The sequence below is a fragment of the Balaenoptera borealis genome (genome assembly GCF_965194805.1).
Source record: "Balaenoptera borealis genome assembly, chromosome: 11".
NCBI classification, from domain to species: domain Eukaryota; kingdom Metazoa; phylum Chordata; class Mammalia; order Artiodactyla; family Balaenopteridae; genus Balaenoptera; species Balaenoptera borealis.
Genome location: NC_138868.1, coordinates 325,631 through 350,328, shown reverse-complemented (window position 1 = coordinate 350,328; position 24,698 = coordinate 325,631). Strand labels below are relative to the sequence as shown.

At 60.2% G+C, this 24,698-nt stretch overlaps 2 protein-coding genes across 12 annotated transcripts; one reads left to right on the top strand and one right to left on the bottom strand.

Moving 5' to 3' along the window:
* The first annotated feature begins 91 nt into the window (after positions 1-91).
* On the top strand, positions 92-18,363 carry LMNTD2 (lamin tail domain containing 2). 11 transcript variants are annotated; one of them, XM_082341727.1, is made up of 15 exons: positions 92-482; positions 1,581-1,604; positions 2,051-2,258; positions 2,348-2,500; positions 2,902-2,986; positions 3,122-3,277; positions 3,581-3,652; positions 3,735-3,823; positions 4,113-4,414; positions 4,830-4,941; positions 5,057-5,246; positions 5,341-5,460; positions 5,545-5,741; positions 5,984-6,111; positions 6,203-6,645. In XM_082341727.1, exons 3-15 carry the CDS (start codon positions 2,071-2,073, stop codon positions 6,592-6,594), a joined length of 2,184 nt encoding a protein of 727 aa, XP_082197853.1. In that variant the 5' UTR covers positions 92-482; positions 1,581-1,604; positions 2,051-2,070; the 3' UTR covers positions 6,595-6,645. The 11 variants fall into 11 exon arrangements, with proteins under 11 accessions (XP_082197853.1, XP_082197857.1, XP_082197852.1 ...); XM_082341731.1 differs by lacking the exon at positions 92-482 and having other exon boundaries at positions 864-1,604; positions 2,092-2,258; XM_082341726.1 differs by lacking the exon at positions 92-482 and having other exon boundaries at positions 864-1,604.
* On the bottom strand, positions 7,153-24,698 carry LRRC56 (leucine rich repeat containing 56). Its single transcript, XM_082341742.1, has 13 exons — positions 24,687-24,698; positions 22,820-22,894; positions 22,146-22,336; positions 20,034-20,121; positions 19,443-19,503; positions 11,434-11,530; positions 11,163-11,363; positions 10,193-10,376; positions 9,601-9,777; positions 9,457-9,521; positions 9,214-9,356; positions 8,854-8,987; positions 7,153-7,536 (listed from the first exon to the last, which is right to left on the bottom strand). The coding sequence occupies exons 3-13, from the start codon at positions 22,320-22,322 to the stop codon at positions 7,244-7,246; spliced, it is 1,620 nt and encodes a 539-aa protein (XP_082197868.1). The 5' UTR covers positions 22,323-22,336; positions 22,820-22,894; positions 24,687-24,698; the 3' UTR covers positions 7,153-7,243.

Here is a 24,698-nt window from a genome sequence, read left to right as displayed (position 1 = left end):
GGCGCGCACTGCCCGCCCCGTGCCGACACCCATTAGCCACCTACTCTGAGCCTCGCCCCTGGCCCTCCCCATTGGCTCCCCGCCCGCCCCGCCCCCGGCGGCGCCCAGGTGTGGGCGGGGCTCCGGGGAGCTGAGGGGCGGACAGAACCTGGGTTCATGCACGCCCCAAGCCCGAAAACAACACGGAAGCGCGTCTCAGACTGCGGTCGCAGGCGGCGCGTGGGGCAGGTGCCTGGCCGCGCTCCACGACTGACTTCCGCAGAAGCCGCCCAGTCTGATGAGTCTCCCGCCTAGGGAGGGGGCGCCGGCCTGGGACCCCGCGAGCCCGGCCTGCGCCCAGAGGAGCCGCGGGGCCAGAACCGCCCCTCCCCCGGCCTGATGGGCCCGCGTCGGAACGCACAGGGGTCGGGGGCTCTTAGCGGGAGGGAGTGGAGCTGGTTGGCCGCTGCTCCTCTCTGGCTGCTGCCAGGCTGACAATCCTGGTGGGTGAGGGGGCCGCCCAGAGGTTGCCTGGGACAAAGGCCCTGAAGTCTTTGTCTGAGGTTCCTTCCCCCCACCCTTTCCTGCCCTCAGTGGGGCCCAATGCCTGCCCAAGCTGTGGACACGCTCCTGCACCAGGCCAGTTCTGCTCTCCTGCCAGGAGACCCCAAGCCAGCGCGGCAGCCAGGGCCCCTCGTAGCCTCAATACTATCTGTGTGGCCCAGCAGCAAGGGCATCCAGAGCCTGTACTCGCCCAATCAGACTGGGCCATGGGCGGGGTGGGGGTGGGGGTGGGGGGGTCCTCCCTCCCGCCACAAGCCCTACCAAGAGCAAAAGCTGAAAGTCTGAATGAATGAATGGTGAAGGAATGAAGGTGGGGTGGGGGTGGGGCATCTACTGGAGGGCATGAGTCTTATGGGTCAGGTCTGGGGCCTCACTTTTGTCCAGGGGCGCGGGTGAGGGGACCGTTGTCATCGTTATATAAGTGTCCCCAGGCCTCCCTGCAGTGGCTCGAGTGGTGGAGGTGGATGGGGGGAGGGGAAGGGGAGGCTTCTCTCTTGGTCAGGTAAATGGGCACCAGCCGCTATGGGCACAGAGGCCGTAGGAAGAACTCAGGAGGGGCTCCACTGCTGGTTAGAGCTCAGCAAGCCCCTCCGCCAGGTTCTCAGAGCTCTCACCTGCCTCCTCTCCCTCCTCCCCAGTCAGCTCAGGCCCCACTGAGGGCCACATTCTCACGAAGGCCGTCCTGCTGGCCTGTGGACACACTCACAGGGCAGCAATGCCCCCAATACCCACTGATCACCATGGTCAGGCTGGGGAGGGACGGTGGGAACCTGCCCCAGGGTCGGTTGGAGGTGTTGGGCTGAGCTGGGGACCGTGGCAGGCCCTGCTGGTCACTCTGTGTCCTCTGGGCCTGCGGAGGTTAGCTGGGCAGTAGCTCAGCCTCTCACAGCTTCTCCTTCAGGCTGGACAAGGAGGGGGCGCAGGGTCCACTCAGGGCCCCGGTCTGGGGTCTCCCTGGAGGCTCCTGGTAACAAACGGCCCCTCCCCTTCTGGGTGTTGGTATCCATGGCAACACTGTAGAGCCTTTCTCTCCCCAGGCCTGCTTGGATTTCAGGCCTCAGGTGAGTGTTGGGGGGAGGGCCCTGGGTCTGAGGGGGACAGGGACATCACCGGCAAAGGACTAGCACCTCTGGGGACACTTGCACTAGGCTGGGGGGCAGAACTGCAGCTCCTGGAGGGCAAGGGTGACAGGGGGGAGATGACAGGGAATGTGTGAACACCCAAGTGACATGGTGCCGGGAGTGGGGGTGACCTGCTGCCCTGGCCTGGTCAGAAACACGCAGGTGTGGACACCCACATGACTGGCAGTGTGCTGTCCTGTGGGGCAGACACACACACACACATACACACACACACACACACCCCTTCTTGGAGAGTGATGCCCTGTGAACCAGCGGTGCCATCTTGGGGCTGCCATACACACGCATGTGCGCTGGCCATGTAAGGAGAGCCCTGCAGGGGTGCCCACACACGGGACCCAGGGCAGCCCTACCATCCCTCCTCTCAGCTCCCTCAACAACATCAAGAATGGCCCCTGAATCTTGTCAGGAGGCTGAAGATGCCGAGGAAGAGGCTTTCCCATCCCTGGTGGACCGAGAACTGGTCAGCGGCCACGTGGGGCCTCCAGCCAGAGCCTCTGCCGACCCTGGGGCTCCCGCGTGCCCTCAGGACACCAAGCCCAGCTCCACCAGGATGGTCTCCTCCGTCAGCCCGCAGTAAGGAGGGGAGGGGGGAGGTCAGCCGCTTGGACCAGGCCAGCCAGAGAACAGGGCCTGATCAAGCGTCAGGAGCACTGGCCTTTCAGGTCTGCCCCGGAGTCCCTGGACCCCCGCACCCTGCGGCTGCTGTGGAGGCAGCGAGAACTGGAGATTCAGGCCCTGCGGTGGGCGATTGAGAACCACCGGGAGGCCCGACACTGCCGTATCCTGCAGGAAGTGGCTGGGCTTCCAGCCGAGAGGTCAGCAGCATACTACTGGTCCCCCGCCTGCCCAGTCTCCGTCCCGACCCTAACTCCGAGTTTATGTCTGACTCCAAAGTCCACTGCCAAGACTGCAGCCCTGACCCTGGCCCTGACCTTCGCCTCTAGCCCCAGTCCTTACCTGGCCCTGATCCCCCACCCCAGCCCTGAAGAGGTTAATATACTGTACAGCCACCCAGACCCTAATCCCCAACACGTCCGTGGGTGCTGAACCCAACCTAGACGCCACCTCCAGCCCAGACGTCTTCAGGGCCTGACCTGGCCTGGCCCAGTTGCACTCTGTGCCCTCAGGCCCCTAATGACAGTGAAGAGGAGCCCCTCCTTCTCTCCTTGGCTGCCGACCCAGAGGTGGGGGCTGCTGAGATTGCCCTTTCCCCCAGGAGCTCGCGCAGTTGGAAGTTCTTGCAAAACCAGGTCCAAAAGCTGACTCTGGAGTTGGAAGAGCACAAGGAACAGGCCCAGATGGTGAGGGGCAGGTGGGATCAGGGAGCGGGGTGCGGGACCCAAGCCAGGGTGAGGATTGGGGGGCCAGGCAGGGGTTGGCCTTGGCCGGCAGGGTCTGCAGAAGGCCCCGCCCACCTCTGGGCCCTCCCCGAGCAGGAGAAGGCACACCTGGAGGAGCAGCTACTGCAGACCGGAAACACGCTGCGGCAGCTGGAGGCCGAGTTGCAGGCCTTGCAGAAGTCCTGCCTCCTGCAGCTGGCCCGCTCCTCCTGGGTGGGCCGCATGCTGCGGTCTTCCACGGGCAGTGTGGAGGTGAGCCTGGCCCCTGGGCCCGGCCCCCACAGGCCTGCCCTCCTTGGTCTTCCCTCCGACAGCTAGCATGTCCCCTTGAGACTGGCACTTCTGCTGGGGGTCCCTGGGCTGCCTGGGAGGCCTGCCCCCCTCAGGCTGCCTCTGGAACCAGGACCGAGGCCTGGGACAGGGAGGAGCTACAAGCCCTGTAGTCCCGCCACCTGATACTTAGCAAGTGTGTGCCTCAGGTACTGGGGAGGTCAGAGGGGAGAGTGACCTTGGGCAGAGGGGAGTTCTTCCCCCAGCCTGCTGCCCCTTTTGCAGGTGGTGACGGCAGAGACCCTGATGGACCCCAGTGACCTCTCTGAGAACGATCGGTCCCCCACTGCTGGGGAGGTAAGCGAGGCCCTCCAGGTGTGTTCTTGGCTCTGCGGTTCTGCGGGAGGGTCAGGTCATGTGCTTGTTGCTCCCTGGCCAGGGTTTCCGGCTGGAGGATGTGGACTGGAACAGCATCGCCCACCGGTACCCCAACCTCTTCACCGACCTCGAGTCCAGCTTGGATCAAAAGTAACTGCACTGGGTGGGGACTCGCTAGGGGTGAGGGGAGGGGAGGGCTTGCCTTGGTTGGTATGGACCAAACTCCAAGTTCCACCCCTTAGTGTCCCTGGACAGGTCACTTAGAAGGGAAAGGGCTCTGGGGCCATCTCTGTCCAGCCATGAGCCCTTTGCCCAGGCTGGATCCCAGGGACTGGGGCCACAACTTGGTGTGCCCTGCCCTCCTTATGGAGGTTGGATGGGGGCAGGGCTGGGGTCCAGGAGCAGAAGCCATGGGCAGCGAGCTGCTCTTGACCTGCAGGCACCCCCGGGCCCCGCCACTCCCGGAGCTCCCACCGGCCACACAGCCTGACCAGTGGAACTCAGAGCCGTACTGCTGGCAGAGGGAGCATCGTCTCAAGAGCGTCGAGTGGAGCTCCCTGCCCCTGGTGGGCGCCAGCAGCTCCGGGGGTGCCGACTCCGAGTCCAGCAGCTGCCTGCTGGCTGCACGCTATCACGTGCAGAAAGTGACAGGGGACCCTCTCCAGGCGCCAGGCCACACTGCAGAGCAGAGGGAGGCACAGGCACAGAGCCTCTGCGGGGACAGTCGAGCAGCGTGGGCAGGTGGAGTGGGGCGGGTCTCCCCTGGTTTCTCCCCCCTCCCAGCCCCGCAGGACTGTGACCTCTGCCCAAAGTCCTAAAGGGTGTCCCCCACCCTCTGGGCTATCGCAGTAGCCCAGCTGGAGGCAGCTGGGGCCTTTCCAGCCACATCCCTAGGGGTTAAGGTGGTCTGGGGGACTGCTGCCACTGCCTTTGTGCTCTGGCTTGAATCCACTTCCCCCCACCCCCCAGCAAGTGCTGCCAGGCACCTCTGCTTCCCTCAGCCGCCTGGGTCCAGCCACCTCTCCTGTCTGGGATCTGACCCTTGCCTGGTGCTGCTCCTCTCCCACGTGGAACCGCAGGGCGCTGTGGGCCAGGTCTGGCCTCACAGGAGATGTCCCCAGTGGACGCTCCATATTGGGGTTCCCCTCCTGGACAGGCCGCCTCTCCCTGGATCTCCGGAAAACCCACTCGGACAGGCAGGGCAGCAATGGCCAGGAGGCTGAGTCCTGTGCGGATCCCCACCCCCGGCATTCCGGGCGCTGTCCAAGGTGAGGAGGGGAGCCAGCCCCGAGCGCAGGGGCAGGAGCAGGTCTCCTAGCGGGACCACGGTGGGAGGGGCCCGAACGTCTCGGCACAGCGCCCCTGCCCGCGCTCCCGCCCCAGCCCCGCGGGCTCCTGCCTGAAGATCGTGGCGGTGAGCCGCCGCCGGAGGTTCGTGCGCATCCTCAACCATTCGCTGGAGGAGACGGCCGACCTGGGTGGCTTCGTGCTGCAGCAGCTGGTGCGCGACTTCCCCGTGTGCATGTACCGCTTCCCGCCCAGCACGCTGCTGGAGCCAAGGCACCACATCACGGTGCGCCCTGCTCCCCGCGCCCCTCGCGGCCCCGCCCCGGCCCCACCCCGCCGCCGGCCCCTCACCCCTCACCCGCCGCCGACGCCGTCCCCAGGTGTGGGGCGAGGCGCCCGGCAGCACCAAGCGGCAGCCACCCTCCTCCTTGGGCCAGGAGCCCGTCCACTTCCACTCCAGCCGGGGCTGCGTGACCCTCCTCCTGAACCCCCAAGGCGAGGTCAGTGCGGGTCCCAGCGGGGGTGGTGGGAAGGGCCGGCTTTGCGGGGTGGAGGTGACCACCGTGTCCCCCACGGCCCCGCAGGTCCTCAGCGAGCACCAGGCCGCGCACTACGTGACCCCCGTGTGTAGGATCTTCTCCGACAACACCGACTTGTCCATCGACCATTTCCCGCTCTCAGAGGCCCGGCCCGGTGCCGACCTCGCGGAGCAGCAGCCCCTGCCTCGACTCCCGCGCAAGGGTCGGGTGCAGGAGGCCCGGGCCGGGCGCCGGAGGCCGGGGTGGGGACCTCGGCTCCCTCAGTCCGTACCTCCTCCCCAGGCCCAGACTCGACAAAGACCCCAGATCCCCTGCTAGGACTGTCCCCCACCTCCCCAGGGCCCGCCCTTGCCAGGACCACCCTCCAGCTATTCAGGACTCCTCTCAGGTCATCCACCTCCCCTGGCCCCGTCCCCTCCGGAACCACCCCTTCCCGCGGACAGGCTCTGTTTCTCACGACCCCCCTCACCGCCCTTCCCCCCAGGACGCGGGTCCAGTTGCCCCGCCTGAGCACCAGCAAGCTCCTCCGCCAGCGAGAGGTGCCAGCGCGGCCCGAGGGCGCCGCCGAGACGCACCCAGAGCTCCTGCCCGCCAGCCCCATCCCCATCCCCGGTGAGTGCGCAGCAGGGAGGGACGTGGAGGGAGGGGCGGACAGCGAGAAGGAGGCGGCCGGCCGACCCCACCCCCTCATTGTCCCGCGCAGAGGCAGGGCTGGGCCTCGAGGACTGCCAGGCTAGGAAGGAACTCAAGGTCCGGGTGAGTGCTGGCGCGGGCGTCCGGGCAGCCCCCGCCCCGCCCCGCCCCCGCCCCGCCCCCGCCCCCGCCCTGCGGCCTCTCAGGCTCCGCCCCCCCAGGTGCGCCGGAAGAGCGTGGACCGCGGTTGTCCGATGGTGGCGCTTTCGGTGCAGAGCACGGCCGAGAGCAGGTTCGGCTTCCGCTTCCTCAGCTGCCCGCCCATCACCGCGGACTCGCGCTGGCCGGTGTAGGGCCGGGCAGGGCGGCGGCACCAGCGCCTGTGCTCCCGCGTCTCCACGACTGTGGCTGCGGAGCGGGGCGGGGAGAAAGCGCCGGAGGCAGGCGGTGCTAGCTGCATAGTTTATTGAACCAACGCCGCCTACCAAGTAAACCGCATTTCTGTACACCTGACAGTCGAAAATGATTCGCGAAAATGATTCGCTTGGTTTCCGGGTATCCGGCCCCAAGAGGAGGGAGCTGGCCACCCCATCCCCGCGCGGGGAACCCCACAAGTCCACCAGGGATGGGAGGCGTGGTTGCACCCTGGTTGGCCTAGGGCAAGCGCCTCTGCTCGGGACCACGGCAGCCCAAGGGTGGCTCAGAGCCCTGGGGCAGCTGGAGGGCTGGCCAGGGGATGGACAGGGCCCAGCTCCAGCCTGGGCCCAGTCTGCTCTCTTCCAGGCCTACTCCTCCTGGGAAGGCCAGGCCACACGGAAGAGGTGGGCAGCTGGGCCAGCGGTGGCGAGCTGGACCATCCTATCCTGGGCTCTCCCTCTTCCCACCCTTGGTGGTCCCAACTCCTAACTTCCCTCTACCAAGAGGGTCCTCTCCTGTACCAGGCTCACTTCCCACCCCCCAACACACCCGCCCAGGTGCTCTGGGTTCTGTGAGGCCAGAGTTCACACGGGGGCTCCCACGATCGCCCTGGGGCCCTTGCCTACCGCCCAGGCCAGCCTGGCAGTGGGTAGTGGTGTACACTCGGGGTGGGGTTGGGCTGGGGTCATGAGGTTCAGGTGCGGCATGCACCGGAGGCTGGGGGTCTGGCCGCTGGGTCTGGTGCTGGCTTTGGGCCTGGACAGCCTTCGGCTCGAGGGCTGGGGCCTGAGGCCACCTCTGGGGCTCTCAGAGCGGTCACTGCGGCCAGCCCCTGGCCCAGGCCAGGCCCCAGACTACCCAGGGCTCTGAGGCGACGCCCCCGGAACTGCAGATCTGTGGACCCCCAGGAGCTGCTGCCCCTGTCAGATGGCATGAGGGACTTGGGAGGAGAGGGGGTCAGGTTGTAGCCCAAGGTCCTGGAAGGCTCTGGAAAAGAAGGAAAGAGCACGTCAGACAAGGGCCCCCAAGGAGTCACTTGGGGCAGTCACCATGAGCAGGGCTGCAGTGTCCACTGTGGCTCCTCCCCTTAGCCCTTCACCCCCCCCCAAGGCAGCACCCCACTGCCCCACTTCCTGTGCTCCCCAGGGAAGCTGTGGCCCCTCGGCCCTGTGACCTCTGACCTTTGCTTGAGCTGGACCCATCTCTGGGGAAATCTGGGCTCTGGCTTTGGGTCACTGGGTCCTGTCCCCCAGGGCATGCTCACAGGCTGGTGGCCCTGGGGCAGTTCCCAAACCTCCCCTATAGAGCGAGGCCCTGGCACCCACCTGAGGGCAGGCTGGGTGGGTGTGTCCGTGGTCACCCAGAGCCCACCCGGGCCCGGAGTGGAGTAGGAGGTCCTGGCTCCCCTTTGTCCCTCACTGGCTGTCACCCCTCCAGCCACTCCTCCTGGCTGCCTGCCAGCTCCCCCTCCACCTTTCCACCCCTCCTGGCTGTCTCATGGCCCACCTTCCCCAGCCCCTCCCCACAGGCCGCAGCCGGCACAGGAAGTGCAGAGCTTTGACCTGCCCTGTCCCTGCTCCATCCTGGCTTCCTTGATGTGCACCCGCCCCCAATGCCACGCCACCCCGGAGGGTCATTGGGCCAATCTTGCAGCCTACACTCCTGTGGCCCCTGCTTACAACGCCCCCTCCCCAGGTTTGCCCACCCAGCTGTCCTGCCAGTCGGTTCAAACCCTTCCTCCAGGAAGCCTCCCTGGGGCCTGCTGGGTGAGGGGTCTCTCTGCCTCACAGGCTCTGCATTTGCTCCTCTCAGCCATGGTCACTCTGAAGCCAGTGTCCCTGAGGGAGGGCCTCGCCTGGCTTAATTCTGTGTCCTGAGCCCAGCATAGGCCCTGTCTGCAGAGGAAGGGCAGTACCCCTCCCCGCCTTGGTCTCCTGCCCATCTGGTGGCCTTGCTCCCTTTGCTGGCCTTGTGCCATGCTCCCCTCAGGACTTCTGGTGGGGCTGTCCTGCTTGTTGATCCTGGCCCCTCATTGCCCCCACCCTGGGGCCACTTGCTCTTTCATTCAGGACCCCTCTGGCCTCTGCTCACACTGCCCTTCTCTGGAGGGCCTTCTCTCTGTCTCTCACCCAGCCCCGGTGGCCACATGGCCCCATGGGCTCAGGGGAGGGGGACTTGGGGTTGGAACCCCTCGGTCGTGAGACCCCACCCCCAAGGGAGGACCTCCCTGTCCCACCCATCTCAGAGCCTGGCTGAGGAGGGGGCAGAGCCGGTCTGAGCCGGTGTGCGCGGTCACGCCGGTACCTGGGGCCAGGCTCGGGGGGCTGGGGCGAGTCTTGGGCCCAGCCTTGTCCTGCTCTTCTTCAGGGCCCCTCTGTGGGCTCCCGGGGGCGGCGGCCCCCTCCTCCCGGGACTCCAGGCACCTACTGGGGAGGGGACTGGGGTGCGGGGAGGGGAGACGCTGCAGCCCTGCCCCTCCTTTGGAGCCAATCCCAAATGAGTGTGACTCTGGGCTGGTCCCCCAGCCTTGGGCTCCCATGACCAGCCCCTCCAGCTACCCGGAGGACCAGCGACCACTCAGCCAAGGCAGGTCCCAGCCATAAGCCCCCCCCTGTCAGGACACACAGGCTGGCAGGGCCAGGGTGGGGGGCATGGAGCACCCACCGCAGGCGCAGCTCCCTCAAGGCCGGAAGCCCGGCCGAGGCCAGGCGGCGGCGGCTGTCTGCAGGGTCAGGCCCTGGGGCGGAGGCCCGGGTGGCCAGGTCTTCCGGCCCGGGAGGCGGCAGCCTCTGTGGGTGTGCCCCAGCCTGGGGAGGGAGGGGCTGGTTCAGGGGCACGGCCTTCGGGGGGTGCCGGGGCAGGCGCGTCAGGCCGGGGCACGGCCTTCGCGGGGGGAGCAGGCTGTACCTGGCACTGATGCCGACGCTCCTGCAGGCCTTTGGTGGGGTTTCCACAGAGGACCCGGCCGGCACCTGAAGAAGAGGGTGCGGCTGGGCCTAGTTTGGGACTGAGGGGCTACAGAGTAGCTTCACGCCGAGGTGGGTCGCCTACCGTGGGTGAGGCTGCTGGCGTCGTCCTCTGGGGCTGGGCCCTGGGGAAGAAGGCCTTCAGGCAGGAGGCCCCCGGGGACCAGCAGGGAGCGGGGCCAGGGCCTGGGGGCCCTGCGCTGTGTCTCAGGTGAGCATAGCTCGGGGCTGAGTCTCCAAACGGGGGATCCGTGGGGACGACCTGCACAACAGTCAAAATCAGAGGTCATCACGGCCCACGCCAGCCGGCCACCCAGGAGCCCCCCAGCTGAACCCTGTCCACGGAGCAGGGCCCCCCACCACCCAGCATCTGTGTGCCCGAGGCCCAGCGCCACCAGGGGGCAGGTTTGGCCCTCCTTTCCCCCTGAGGAGGGCTGGGGAGGCCCCCACCAGGGTTGCTCACAGGGAGGGTGTCCTGGCCTGGGGGTGGGTGTGCAGGGCTCTGGGGACGGGGCAGGCGGGGGTGGGGTGGGGTGGGGTGGTGGTTCGAGGCTGAGAAGCGACACGAGGCGGCTCTCCGTCTCTGAGAGACCTGTGGGCGGGGCCAGGGGTGGGGGGGTGGAGCCCTCTCCTGGGGCAGCCCCAGCCCGAGGCCCCTGGACGGCTTCCGTCTGTACCCAGCCCGGGGAGCAGGCTGTGCAGGACGCTGCCCTCCTTGATGGCCTCCTTCACCATGAGCCAGTCGTGGTCCAGCTTCCGGGAGGTCGGCAGGCGTGTGTGTGTGGCCGGCAACTCATCCAAGACCTGCAGCTGGGGGATGAGCTTCCTGACCTCTGCCCGGTAGTTGTAGCCCTGGGGCACCTGCGGTGGGGGTGGCAGGCCTGCGTCCGGTGGGCCCACCAGGCCAGCATCGCCCCGTAGCCGCTGTCCCCAGACCTGCTGGGGGGCAGTGCAGGGGAACTGGGGGGTCGGGGATGCCATCTCTCTCTGCCCAGGCTGCCAGGCCAGCCGGGGTCACTCTGGGACAGCAGGGACTGCAGGGGCCCTGGGCTCTTACCCACGCATGATCTCACTCTCTGGGCTCACTGCCAGGGTCCAGGGGTGCCCTCTGGCCTGCGGAGCTGCCTGAACTCAGAGCTCCGGCCCAGTGGGCGGCCGCTGTGCGTGGGCACCATGAGTAGCTGGGCAGGCGTGTGAGCTCTGGGTGTTCACGGGCAGTGCGGGGGTGTGTGCAGCCGCGGGCGGTGTGCACAGGCCCCCGGCTCACGAGCAGCGCTGCAGGGGCTGGGGCTGCCTCTGAACGGGGCCTGCACGGGTGTGTGTATGTGAGTGTGTGTGCTTGTGTACACGACTCTAAGTGGAGACTGTACAGAACACGCGTGGCTCCCCATGGCGTGTGCACAGACATCTTGGGGTGTACGCGTGGCCCTTCGGAGTCCGGTCCTGGCCCAGGAGGACGAGCTGGCAGCCGCCGGGCCTCCAGCCACATGGGAATGAGCTCCCAGTGAAGAAGCCCCCAGCAACAAGCGGGCGTGCCCTAGGCGTGTGCCCTGGGATACCCTGCGACCCGGCCGGCATTCAGGTGGGCAAAGCAGTGCCTGGGCCGAGAGGCTGGAGCTACAGAGCGCCTCCCCGCCCGGTGCCCACCTGGTGGGCGGGGCCGGGGCCGGGCCGCAGGCATAGCGGGTTGCCCTCCAGGGTGAGCGAGGCCAGCCGCGGGCACAGCTGCAGGTAGCACAGCTGCCCCGGGTCCTCCACGCAGTTGCTCTCCAGGTCCAGCACCTCCAGCTGCTCAAGCAGGCACAGCGGGCTCAGGTCCGAGACGTCGTTGTAGGAAAGGTAGAGTTCCTGGGGGGCACGAGGGGGCTCAGTCAGGGCCCCTGGGCCCCCTGCACTCCCCAGAGCACCGCAGACCCACCTTCAGGGCCGGGAAGGAGCCGATGCCGTCCAGGTCAGCCAGGCCGCAGCGAGCCAGCCACAGCACCTGCAGGCGGCCCAGGGAGGTGCCCAGGTCCCTGCAGAGGGTAGGGTTGGCTGGTCAGTGCTGTCCTGGGGCGGAGGGTCATGTCTCGGTGGCCGTGAAGGCCCTGTGCCACGCCTCCTGCCCAGCCGCCACCCACATCTGGCTGTCTCCAGGTGCAGGGACAGTTGTGACTGGCTTGGGTGGCCTCCAGGCCGAGGAAGGGGCTCCAGAGCCCCTGGCCCCCTGTCTTCCCTCCTGGCTGCAGCCGCCTGTCTTGGGCACCTTATCCAACCCCTGCAGGGTCCGGGCCTGGCCGCGGGAGCTGCCCTCATGCTAGACGGCCGCTGCCCGCTGCAGTGGGTGTGGGCGAGATGTCCCCTCCCCAGCGGGGTCAGCCGGGGTGTCCTCCCTCCTTCCTTCCCCCCGGCCTCTTTTGTGGATGATTTCCCTGTGTCACAGCCCATCCCCTTGCCCCCACCTGGGACTTGTTTGTGCCACCCTCCCTTGGCGGCCGCTCCCCTGCCAGTGGGCAGGCCGGGGCTCTCCCATCTGCCCCCGACCTCAGTGGGCCCCACCTCTGCCCGCGGGGTCCTCTCAGCCTGGGTGACCCTCGTCTCCTGTCCGGGCACCGGCCCACTGTTGCACATCCTTTCCATCAGCTTCTGGGATGTTCCCTTTTGTATTTTCTCTCCTCGCGGTCTCTGCTCTCATATCTGGAGCTCAGCCTCTCACGTGTGGTCTCTGAGAAGGAGCTTGTTCTCATCCCTTCTCTCTCCCATTTCCATCTCTTTGCCTTTCCTCTGCTTTCTGGGAGATTCTCTTGTCTTCCAACAATGCCGGTAACATTTTTTGTCAGCCCTCATACATTTAATTCCCAAGCGCCCTTCGTTGCTCTCTGATCTTATTTCATGGCATTCTGTTCTTGTTTTGAGGGTGCAAAGAAGCCATGTCTTCTTCTGTGTCTCTCAGAACATTCACTGAAGGTGCCTGGACGTTTTACTTCCCTCCTGGCATTGTCTGCTTCCTCTGGGGTCCTGTGGGTTTGTCCTGACTTTTCCCTTTCATGCTGGGGGTATTGCTATATTCCTAATTATACTATTAATAGCTTCTTGGGCATTCAGATTGGGAGTGAGGGTCTGAAATGCTGCCTGGAAGTGCTGACTCACTGGAGATGCTGAGGTGAGGGGCTTCCCTGCGGTGATGAGGTGGTGCACGTTGGTCCTTGCTGGCCACCCTGCCCTCCCTGCCCCGGCTCCAGCAGCTCTGGTCTCCCCATGGTCCTGAATCGCACCTGCACTGTGGCACCCCGGGTCTTGGCATCTGCTCTTCCTCCTGCTTTGGGGGTTCTGCCTGCTCCCCTGGTCCACGTGAAGCCGCCTCCTCACCTCTGAGGTGTTCCTGGCCTGCCTCACCTTTCTGCATCGCTGGGGCCCATCTTCCGGTTCACAAATTCCCCTTCGGTTACGTCTCATCCACCGATTAACCTGTATGTTGCGTTTTTTGTTTTTTGTTTTAAAAGGTTAGACTTTATTTTATTGCCTAGATTCTATTTTTTTTAATTAATTAATTTATTTTTGGCTGTGTTGGGTCTTTGTTTCTGTGCGAGGGCTTTCTCTAGTTGCGGCGAGCGGGGGCCACTCTTCATCGCGGTGCGCGGGCCTCTCCCTATTGCGGCCTCTCTTGTTGCGGAGCACAGGCTCCAGACGCGCAGGCTCAGTAGTTGTGGCTCACGGGCCCAGTTGCTCCACGGCATGTGGGATCCTCCCAGACCAGGGCTCGAACCCGTGTCCCCTGCATTGGCAGGCAGATTCTCAACCGCTGCGCCACCAGGGAAGCCCTGTATGTTGCGTTTTTTAAGTTTTGTGCTGTTACCGTAATCTCCACCTTTAGTTACAGAGATTCCATGTTTCTCCCCCGTCTATTGCCTTCAATGCATTTTCCAATCTTTTAATTGGCTGAAATTTGCGTCTCATGATTCCTTCAAGAGGGGCTAATCAAACTATTTTCCTTAATCTCTTACTCATTCCAAAATGTTGGCTGGGTATGAAATTCTTGATTCATACCGTCTTTCTGCTGGGCTGTGTAGACATCATTCTACTGTCTTCTGGCTTTGAGTGTTTCTATGGAGAAGTCTGAGGAAAACTTCCTTTTTTTTCTCTTCTTAAAGGAAGACTTGATCTCTTTCCTTGGCTGCCCCCAATATGATCTGTGTCTTGAAGTCCAGGAACTTTATTAGGATATGTTTCAGGGTTGGCAATTCAGTTTCAGTTTTTTATTTCAATCTGTAGATGAAAGTTTTCTTTTATGTCTGACAAGTTTTCTTTATTCTTTAAACAACTGTTAGGTTCTATTGTTTCTCTTCACTTCTGCAAAGATTACAATTCTGCACTTGCCAAGCCTCTGCTAGCTGCCCTCCAGAATTCTTTTATTTTTTATTTTATTTTTTAAAATTAATTAATTAATTTATTTATTTTTGGCTGCATTGGGTCTTCGTTGCTGTGTGCGGGCTTTTCTCTAGTTGCAGTGAGTGGGGGCTTCTCTGTTGTAGTGCGTGGGCTTCTCATTGCGGTGGTTTCTCTTGTTGTGGAGCACGGGTTTTAGGCGCACGAGCTTCAGTAGTTGCAGCATGTGGGCTCAGTAGTTGTGGCTCGCGGGCTCTAGAGTGCAGGCTTAGTAGTTGTGGTGCACGGGCTTAGTTGCTCCGCGCCATGTGGGATCTTCCTGGACCAGGGCTCGAACCCGTGTCCCCTGCATTGGCAGGTGGATTCTTAACCACTGCACCACCAGAGAAGCCCTAGAAAGTTAGATCTTTAAATATATTTATCAAAAAACTGGAAGGAGTAGAATAATTAAGCTAAGCATTCAGCTCAAGGAGCTGGAAAAAGAACAACAGCAAATAACAAGAGAACACGAAGGAAAGATGTAATCAAGATTAGAATAGAACCAGTAATAACTAGAAAAACCATAGAGAAGATTAACAGAGCCCAGTGCTGATTCTTTAAAAACTTAATAGACAATCCTCTGGCAGGACTGATCAAGGATGAACAGAGGGACAATGCAAATAAATGTATGGAACTTAAAAAGAGGAATAATTATGGCTATAGCAGCAATTTAAAACAACAAAAACCATTATGAACAAACTATATACCAACATTCATGAAAACTAGACAAAGCTGGTGCCAAAAGAAAGAAAACTAGACTAATAACCACTAAAGAAATTAAACAGTGATTAACACCCCTCCCCCCACCCATGCCAAGTCCCTGGATCTGGATCAGCTTTAAAAGTAAAATCTATCATGGAATAGACAATCTCTATCTTCCACAATAATTTCTTGTACAGGAAGTTTCAAAAAATTAAGCAGTTGAAGAGAACAATAAAAGGGAGGGCCCCGTCTGAGTCAGTCGTTGATTCCAGGACCAGAGAAGTACAAACTGGGGAATTAAAGCACTATCACTCATGAAGACTGATGTGAAAATTGCAAAGCAAATATTATTTTAACGTTACAGCGATTTAAAAATAACTCATCAAGTAGTGTTACTGCAGGAATGTAAGGATGAATTACCATCACAAAATCTGTCAGTGGAATCCAGTGCATAAATAGACTAAAGGAGAAATATCATTTTATGATCATGTCAATAGATGCAGAGGAACCCAGACACATACCCGTTAAGATCGGGAACAAACCAAGGATGCCTGCTACTGTCATTGCCGCTGTCTAACATCGTACTGGCTAGTAGAGCCTGGCCAAAGCAATAAGACAAGAAAAAGGAGCAGGAGGATTTGAGTGAAAGATAGCACTCGTAACTTGCTGATAACATCACCATCAATACAGAAACCCATCTGAATTAACAAATAATTTGAATTAATAGGAGAGTTTGGCAATAATGTTAAATACAAAACAAAGGTACACTATTGCCAGAGGCAATAGACCCATTTATAAAAATCAATTGTTTTATTGATTTAAAAAATCTATTCTAGGAAATCCAAAAAAGAGGGCATATATGTATACATATAGCTGATTCACTTTGCTGTACAGTAGAAACTAACACAATATTGTAAAGCAACTATACTCCAATAAAAGTTAATAAAATAAAAATTTAAAAAATCTATTCTAAATCAGCATAGTGTTTCTCTAAATTTGCAACAAACAGAATACAGCAGAATCAGGACCTCATCCATGATTATAAAAATACTATAAGTATGTGGGAATTAATTCAGTTCTGGTTTCAGGGAGCCCTGCCTTCAGAGGAGGCTGGTGTCCTGCCCTGTCCCAAGTGGCAGAGGGGTGCACAGGTGGGGGTCCTGGTTAGCCCACTCCAATCATAATTCCAATCCCTTGCTAGTGGTTGGTGTAAGAGAGTGTATACATGATACAGTTCTGGCCAAAGAAACACAGAAGAATGCTGGGAACCTTCTTGTTCTTACTGATGGACACAGGAGGGCACATTTCCTGTTATGGGATGAATTGCATCCTCCCCCCACCCCCAAATTCATATGTTGTAGTCCTAACCTCCAGGACCTCAGAATGTGACCTGACATGGAAACAGGGTCTCTGAAGATGTAATTGGTGGAGATGAGGTGGGCCCTAATCCAATATGACTGGTGTCCTTACAAAAAGGGGAAATTTGGATCCAGACACAGGGAGAAGAAGGCCACGTGAGCTGAAGGCAGAGATTGGGGTGATGAGTCTACAAGCCAAGGAATGTCAAAGGTGGCCAGCAAACCCCCAGGAGTGAGGAGTGAGCTGGGTTCTCCCTCTGCCTCAGAAGGAGGTACACCTTGATCTTGACTCATGGCCTCCAGACCTGAGGGAGTCAGTTTCTGCTGTTCAAGACACCTGGTTCGTGGTGCTTTGTTCAGCAACCCTAGAAGACTAGCTACCACACTCCCTCAGCCCACCAACGTGGCTGCAGCAGCCCCAGGCATGGGGATGGGGGCCACATCCTGAGGGGCCACCGGCTGAGTGAGCCACCACCGGGCTCCTTGTGTGCCCTCAGAGATAGGGATTCTCACCTGTTCTGTTCCCTGACATATCCTCTGTGCTTAGAACAGGGTTTGGCCCGTGGTCCTTAGGCACTTAAGGGATAAACAATTTCTCACTGCTCAGGCCGGTTGGATGCAGGTTTCTGTAACTTGCAGCTGAAAGCGTTCTAACCTATGAACTTTACAGAAGAAGTTTAAAGACTCTATTAAAAACATTAAAGCACACATGAATGGAGAGCTATACCATATTCATGGATGTATATAACGTAAAAATTAACCCAAATGAGCATGTGACTTTTTAAAATTCCAAAACAAAACAAAACAAAATCCTGAAAGATTAGGGTGTGTGAAACCCAGCAAACTGATCGTAAAACTCAAATGCAAGAATAAGCGTTTAGGAATAGCTAGGTCAGTTTGGAAAAAGGAAAACTAAGATGAGGGTAACATGTTACAGATTAACACAAAGCCGCGCCAATAAAGACTGTGACAATGGAGAGCTCCTCACTCCGCCAGCGTGTCTGCGTGGGTCTGGGGTAGACGATGCTGGGAAAACCGACTCACCAGGTGGTGCTAAACAGAACTGGGTCCCCATCTCATATCAGGAGTGGAAGCAACCTCGCAGATAAGTAGGATTAAAGACCCGAAAGTGAAAAGTGAGACCGTAAGTGAATAGAAGAAAAAGTAGAATATCTCCAAGACCTCGGGGTGCAGACAAACCTAAAAAACACCCACAACACCAGCCAGAACTGATGGACTGGAACAAATCAAAATGAGGGGTTTCTGCTTAAGTGAAAGCCACCATGGTCTGAGTTCACGGGAGGAGGAAGGGTGGAGAGTCTTCAGGGGACACACACACGATTAAGTTGTAGCGAGAACTGTCCCTTCAATCATTTTAATGATCTCCAAGTTAGTTGTTGAGTTTCAGAGATTGTTACTGTGGTTTCCCCACACAGTGGTCCTGGTGAAGGATGCTCTTGTCGGATGCTGGCTGGCCTGGAAACCAGCCCCATCTGTCCTCACGTCAGTGACACTTTCAGGGGCTGAATTCTCTCTCAGCTTCGGATGAAGTGACAGCCATCACATGAAAATTACTTTCCAGTCCTCATAACACTGCCTGAGGTTTTAATGGCTTGATTATCTCTGTCATCAGCTAAGCTGTAATACTACTTCATTGCACTGTCATATTGAATTAGTTTCCTTTTACAAATATTTGTTTACTATCACTCCGTTGAGATTTGCAAACAACATTCGGCCAAGTTTCAGGATTCGCTAACAGACAACTTAAAAATTCCTTACATTTTTCACTGTCGTTTTCAAGGAACAGAACACATGTTTTATATAAATCATGATTTTTTTCTTGGAATTGATTTTGTTTTTGAAATCAAATATTTTGTTTTGTTACAAATAGTAACAAATATTTAATTTTATACCTTCCACTTCTCTTTGTAGTTTCCATCCTTTATTTCATACGTTTTCTATATATTTTATTGTTCTTTGAGCTAATTTGTAAGCCTTAATAATGAAGGAGTAAATATGATTTTCTTTGTCTTTGTTAACTTAAAGTATTGACGTTTCTGTCAGAATATTGCTGAACCATGTATCAGTACTAAAGGCAATTCCGAGAGCCCGCTTTCCAGACCCTTCCTTGCAGGCCCAGGAGCCACGCAGGAGCCATGGAAGCTGGCATCCGCCTGCTTGTCCCTGCCCACAGGGGCCACGCGGCCTCTGATCTTCTTTGCTTCCACTTCTAGGATTTCAGGTGTTTTTCAAATTCTTTTTGATGTTTATTTGACAAACAGCAGTACAAATAGGAAAAATCGTGCAAGGCTGCTTAATGAATACCTTTATCATCTTCCCTGGAAATGACTGGATACTTACAGCCCATTTAAAACATCAGGAGAACTTTCTAGAATTGGGACTGGCCTCCCGCTGCCCCAGGACGGCTGTCTGGCCGCATAAAACCAGCAGGGTTGGGCTTCCCTTGTGGGGCAGTGGTTAGGAATCCGCCTGCCAATGCAGGGGACGTGGGTTCGAGCCCTGGTCCGGGAGAATCCCACATGCCGCGGAGCAACTAAGCCCGTGCGCCACAACTACTGAGCCTGCGCTCTAGAGCCTGCGAGCCACAGCTGCTGAGTCCGCGTGCCACAACTACTGAGGCCCATGCGCCTAGAGCCCGTGCTCCGAAACACGAGAAGCCACCGCAATGAGAAGCCCACGCACCGCAATGAAATGTAGCCCCCACTCACCACAACTAGAGAAAGCCCGCACGCAGCAACGAAGACCCAACACAGCCAAAATTAAATAAATAAATAAATTTATAAGGAAAAAAAAAACCAAAAAAAAAATCCCAGCAGGGTTTTCCTGACACCCATTTTGTTCAAACACCCAATAAACTCTGATATTACTTCAGCTTTGTTCTTTCCAGCCCGACGAAGTAAGAAAAAACCTTAATCTGTCCTGAGTTTTGCATTTTGTCCTTTAAGCTATTAAGATGCTGCTGTGTTTCACGTGGGGCCTGAGGTCCGGCTGGTCAGCAGCGGCCGTGCTCCTCTGCTCGTCTCGCTGGGCTGATGGGGGCCGGCTCAGCCCCCAGCTACGGCCCCACCAGCACGGGGACACAGCCCTGGGCTGTGGTGAGGGGTGTGGGGACGCCCCAAATCCAGAGGCTGGTTGGTGATGAGCCGCCCAGGCTCGCGGGTTGGGGGTCCTCTGCCGAAGGTCAGTGGGCGCCTTCCGGGCACCACAGGGAGGTCCCTGGAGACCTCGTCAGCCACAAAGCCTGGCGTGGCCAGCCCGACCCTGACTGCAGGCTCCGGGTGGCTGGCGTCACCCTCAGCGGGGCCTCCCGCTGACCAGGGGTGGGCGACGTGACCAGGGGTGGGCGTTAGGGCCGGGAGCCGGAGATAGTGGGAGGCCCAGGACCCCACCCAGGCTGGCAGCACGCCCTCCCCTGTGACCACCGCGGGGGGTGGACACTCACCTCAGGGAGCCCAGGCAGCTGCCGTTCAGCTTCAGCTGGCTGAGGTTGGGCAGGTGCAGCCCTGTGGGGCCGCAGGAAGAGAGGTCAGCGCAGGCCCTGCCGCCCTTTGCACCTTCAGAGGCGTCAGCGCCCCTCGGCCCCTGCTGCCCGACGGCTGCTCTGAGGCCCAGGGGCAGCCTTGGGGCCACATGCTGATGTCTGAGGCCCGGCTCGAATGACACAGGCCAGCAGGGGAGGGTGCAGGAGGCACCCCGTGGGGGCAGAGGCACACAGAAGGCCACGGGACCACGGGACTCTGCGGGGAGGGGAGCCTGGCTGGCGCGGGTCTCGCCCACAGGCCGCCTCCCACGGGGAACTGCGGGCACGCCCAGACCACACACTGGGCTCCAGAGCACGGCCCCCCCAGCCAGTGTCCCATGCTCTCAGGGCCCCGGGAGAGGGTTCTCAGTCCCTGGAGAGCAAGGTGCAGGGCAGGTCTGTGGGTGCAGTGGTCCAAAGACCAGAGCCTGGTGGGCAGGGCCCGAGCAGGCCGAGCCTTCAAGCACGGCCTGGCCGTGATGGTGGCGGGTGTGCACGGGGAAGGGCTCTCACCAAAGTTCCCCAGGCTGTTCTCGTGGGTGTTGACACACAGCTCCAGCACGCTCACCAGTCGGAGGTCATCCACCTGGGCCAGGGCCTGCTGCAGGGGTCGGTGGGGAGTCAGCCCTGAGAGCTGGACAGTAGTTACACACATCCCGCCCCGCCCCCTAGTGAAACTCCTGCTTTTGGCTGCAAGGCTGGAGCAGGTGGCAGGCATTTCCCTGCCTCACCCATGTTGACTGCGGCTACGATTGGCTCCAGCTGGACGATCAGTGTGATGTGACAGGAGTGGAGATTGTGATCCTGTGTGGCTGGTGGGGCCGTTGCCAGAGAAGGGCGTGCCCTGAGGTGTGCTGGTGTCCTAACGAGACCCATGGAACAGACCCAGTGCAGCTCGGGCCTGAAGCCCAGCTCTGCTCAGCACGGCCGAGCCCCAGCCTCCTTCAAACCCACGGACGGTACACTTGCACCGTAAGCTGATGAGTTTGGTGGTTGTTTGTTACGCAGCATCACTATAGCAATAGCTGACTCATACAAAACTTGGGACTGAGGTGCAGCTCCAATAGCTACCATAACAAAAATGATGAAACGATGTGACACTGGATGGGGACTGGTGGGGGGGGGTTGACGTGAGTGTTACTGAAACTGGAAAGATGGAGACCCAGGTTATGTGACAATGGAATTTTTGGTAAAAGGGTCTCCTGTAGTAACCTGGATGGCAGAAGACGCACACAATGAACCTGTGACGGGGGTGGAGAGGTGCCAGGCAATTGTGGGCAGAGTGAGCTGGCCACAGTTCACTGCATTTGATGAGGTTTTACAGAAGGCAGAGTTCAGAGCTGGTGGAGAGAGCCCAGGAGTCCTGGAACTCGTGGCTTGGAAAATAAAATGGCTTCTCAGCTCAAACCAGTAAAAGAAAAAACGAAGAAGGGCTGGGAGTTAGGATGACTCAGTAAGACTCAGCCTCAGGGAGAAAGCAGTTGCCACATGCTGGCGACACGCAGGACGGTCTGGGAGGACAGAGGCCTGAGACCCCCGGTTCCAGCGACCAAGGGAAATGCTTCAGCAGCCATGCTTTGGCACGGTGGGCACTGGACTCAAATACGTTAGGAAGCAAGGGTGGTCCTGGGGTGCTTGGGCCGCGCTCACACAGGCAGGCTCTCTCCCCCGCCAGGAGCTGGGTGGGGGAGGGGGAGGTCCCAGGGTGGACGGAGTGGCTCTGATCAAGGCGTGCACCCAGCACCCAGCCCGTGCAGCAGCGGGGGCTGGCGGCCTGACCTGACGGGTCCACGCTGGACCAGGACCCTGGGTGCTGTGGGCGCTGCAGGCCCGGCTGGAGGGCGGACACACAGGGGCTGCTGGGGGGTGTGGGGAGGTGGCCGGCGGGAGTGTCCTGTCCACCTGCAGTGACCAGACCTCGTGGACCCTTCTCCGAGTTGGTCAGGAAAGTGCGTGGGGACCTCAGGCAGCCAGGCTTCCTTCTGCTGAGTGTTGGTGGGTGCGTCACCCCAGGGTCTCCAAGGGTCTCTCACCTGGGTGCAAGTGTTTGTGCGGGCTGGAGGGGTGCTGGGGAGTGCCTGGCCCTTAGCGTGGCCAATGACGGGCGAGGGGCATGGCCAGCAAGGGAAGGGGTCCAGTCACCAGGAGGTGCAGGGCTGCTCTCTGGGGTCACTGGGCAGGAACCTGCAGTCGAGACGGCTCTGCAGAACCTGCTGGGCCCCAGGGTGGGAGTGGGGGAGCGGCTGCCACCGCACCCCAGGTTTGGGAGAAAGGCTTCAACAACTGCGCCAGATGAGGTCAGTGGGACCCCAGGATGCCCCGCCCTGCGGACGCCTGCGCCCTCCTCTGCTCGCGGTTCCCTAAGTCTGTGCGCCACGCGCTTGGATGGGCTGTCACCCTGTTCCCCACAGGAAAGAGGGGCCTTCTCTCTGGTTCACGGAGGGGTCCCTGGAGCCCAGCGCACGGTAGGGGCTCAGCAAAGCTGTGGATGGGCCTGGCTCGGGCCCTTCTGCGGCCTGAATGCCTGGGGGACGGACGTCTGTGTCACCAAGCACCTGGGGTCGACCCAAGGGTAGAGCAGGCACAGGGGCCCCAGCGGGCCAAGCCCAGCCCCCCGGCACTCACCAGTCGGGCAGGTGACAGGTGCTCCTCCACCAGCCGCTCGCTGCGGCTGCCCCCTCGGCTGCCCGGGGCCTTGCTCCGGGGACGGGGGTTGTGCCGGCTCTGCCAGCTCAGCTCCCGCACTCGGACACTGGCTCTGCTTGGCCAAGGCCCCTGGGCTCTGTCCCAGGCCTGGTCCATTCACATCCAACCTGCTGGGTGTAGGCAGAGGGCAAAGCTGATCAGCCTCTGCTCTTCCTCTGATCCACAGCCCAGCCGAGACCCTGTGCAGCCCTTGATGTATGCAAGCACACAACAAGCCCCCGGAGCCCACCTCTGGCCTGGAGAAGGCTGTAATGGTGAAGCCCCAGCCTGCCCGGGGGGCCTTGCCGTCTCCTCCCTCAGCCTGGGCTCACACCCCCGGCCTGGGCAGGCCGCCCTCCCTGTGTTTCTGCCCATGCTTCAGGGTCCATGCGGGGTGCCAGCTCCGGCCTACCCTCTGAGGCCCCATGTAGGCGAGGGAGCGGGGCTGCCTCGAGGTCCCGTTCGCCCATTTGCTGCTGTAATCAGCAGCAGCCTCTGCCTCAGGGCTTGTGCTGTGTGTCCTTCTCCACCTGATGGTCTCTGACCCTGTGGGGCTCAGGACCAGGGTCTCAGGCACTCCCCCCCCACCCCTGTGCCCACTGAGACCCCCTCACCTGGAGGCAGCTGCTTTTTCCCCACCGTGGGTCAAACATCTGGGCAAGAGGGCAGCATGTGGCCCCAGGCAGCACCTGCGAGAGAGACAGTCAGGTTGGCCTCCTGGCCAGGTCACCATGCTCGAGGGACCTGGGACAGGCTGGGCCAAGGTCACAGGGCCCAGAAGCGAGCAGGTGCAGAGGTGTGGGGCTGTCAGCCTGGGGCCTGGCCCTTAGGTCCTTTCAACCATCCTGATGGGGCACCTGGCCCGGCTGACTGGGAAGACAGCCATATGGGTGACCGACGCTAGGGTCCCTCTGGATCCATCCAATGCAAATGCTTGGTCTTCATTCAAATCCCCACTTCCCTCCATCCCCAACTCCACCCTCTCCAAAAGGGGTCCCCGGCCTGTTGCTCTGGACCATCCCCTGCGGGCTGGCCTCCCAGGCACCCTGTCCCTCTTGGGCGTTACCCCCAGGCCCACAGGAGGTGGTCCACCTGCACCAGGCTCACCTGGCATTGCTCCTTAACGACACAGATGCCTGTGCCTGGTCCCAGACCCTGGAATCATCTCTGAGGGTAGAGCCAGAAGTCTGTACGGAAATCTTGGCTTCTTCCCTCCACCTTGGATCAGGGCCTCGCCGACCCCCACCCCTGTGCTCCCTCCCGACCTTCTTGGGCTTACTACCTGATAAGACCGACCCCCTTCTACAGCCCTCAGTTCAGTTGAGTGAGTGCCTTGCCTGAGACAGCGTGAGCTCTGTGTGGGCAGGACACTCACCTGCCATGTCCAGTGTGCAGAACAGGGGCTCAAGAATATCCCCCCCAAAATCAGTGAATGTGGCAGATGCAGCTTCTGGCCACTGTTCTTGTCTATCACCCCCTGTGGATGGTCAAGATTCACCCTCCCCGGGGCGGGGGTGGTCAGCTAGCCTTTGACAGAGAGGGTGGGAGGGAGTGTTGGGCCTTGGGACAAGCTGCCCGGGCTCCACGTGCCCTCGTCTGGAAAGTGACCACACACCAAGGACCCAAGGAGGTGAAGGCCATGCAGGGGAGCCTCACGAAGAGCCTCATGGAATTTCTGGCCAGGATTTCTTTCCAAAAGTTCCTCTACTGCCTGCCTTTCTCCAGCTGGTGAAAGGCCCTGAGCCTCAAAGGAGGACCCCAGCACCAGGCCCCCTAGGAAGATGCTGCCCCTGCCTACCCCAGGGCTGCCAGCCTCGGGCTCTGGGAGAGGGACGGGCTGGCCAGGCTGTGGCCTGGGACGCCAGTGGGCCACCCTCTTCCATCTGTGCTTGAGAACAGCTGACCTGAGGTCCTGCCCATGACTAGGCCCAGAGTATGGGTCCAGATTAGGCAAAGGTCTTGGGGTCCAAGGAGCAGGGCCTGGGTTGGAGGCTGAGGTTCCCACTGAGACACTATCTCTTCTCATCTACTCACTGGCCTGGACCCGTCCACACTGTTCATGGCCCTGATCCCATCCTGCCCTGCCACTCTGTGAGCCCCCGAAGTTGGAAATGTGGTGGCCTTTCTCTCTCCACGGCCCAGACTAACACCAGCTCCTGGCCGGGCTCATCACCTCTCTGGGTCCCCTCCACCTGCTATCCCTTCTGAGGGTAGGGCCTCTCCCCTCCTAGGTCCCTATCATGGAAACTCCCAGAGTGGGTCCCTAGGCAGGGCTTGGGGTCCCTCCTGTCCCGGTGACCGCGAGACCCTCAGCAGGGCCAGGGGTTGTGGGATGGGTCCCCAGGGGACCAGATCTGACAATTGGGGCATCACTGGGACCTCACTGTCTTTCTGCTCCATCCCCGGCCTCAGTTTCCCCCCGACACGGGACGAGACAGAGAGGCCTGCGGCTCCGGACCCAAAGGCGCTCTCGGCTCTCACCTGAGGGGTCGG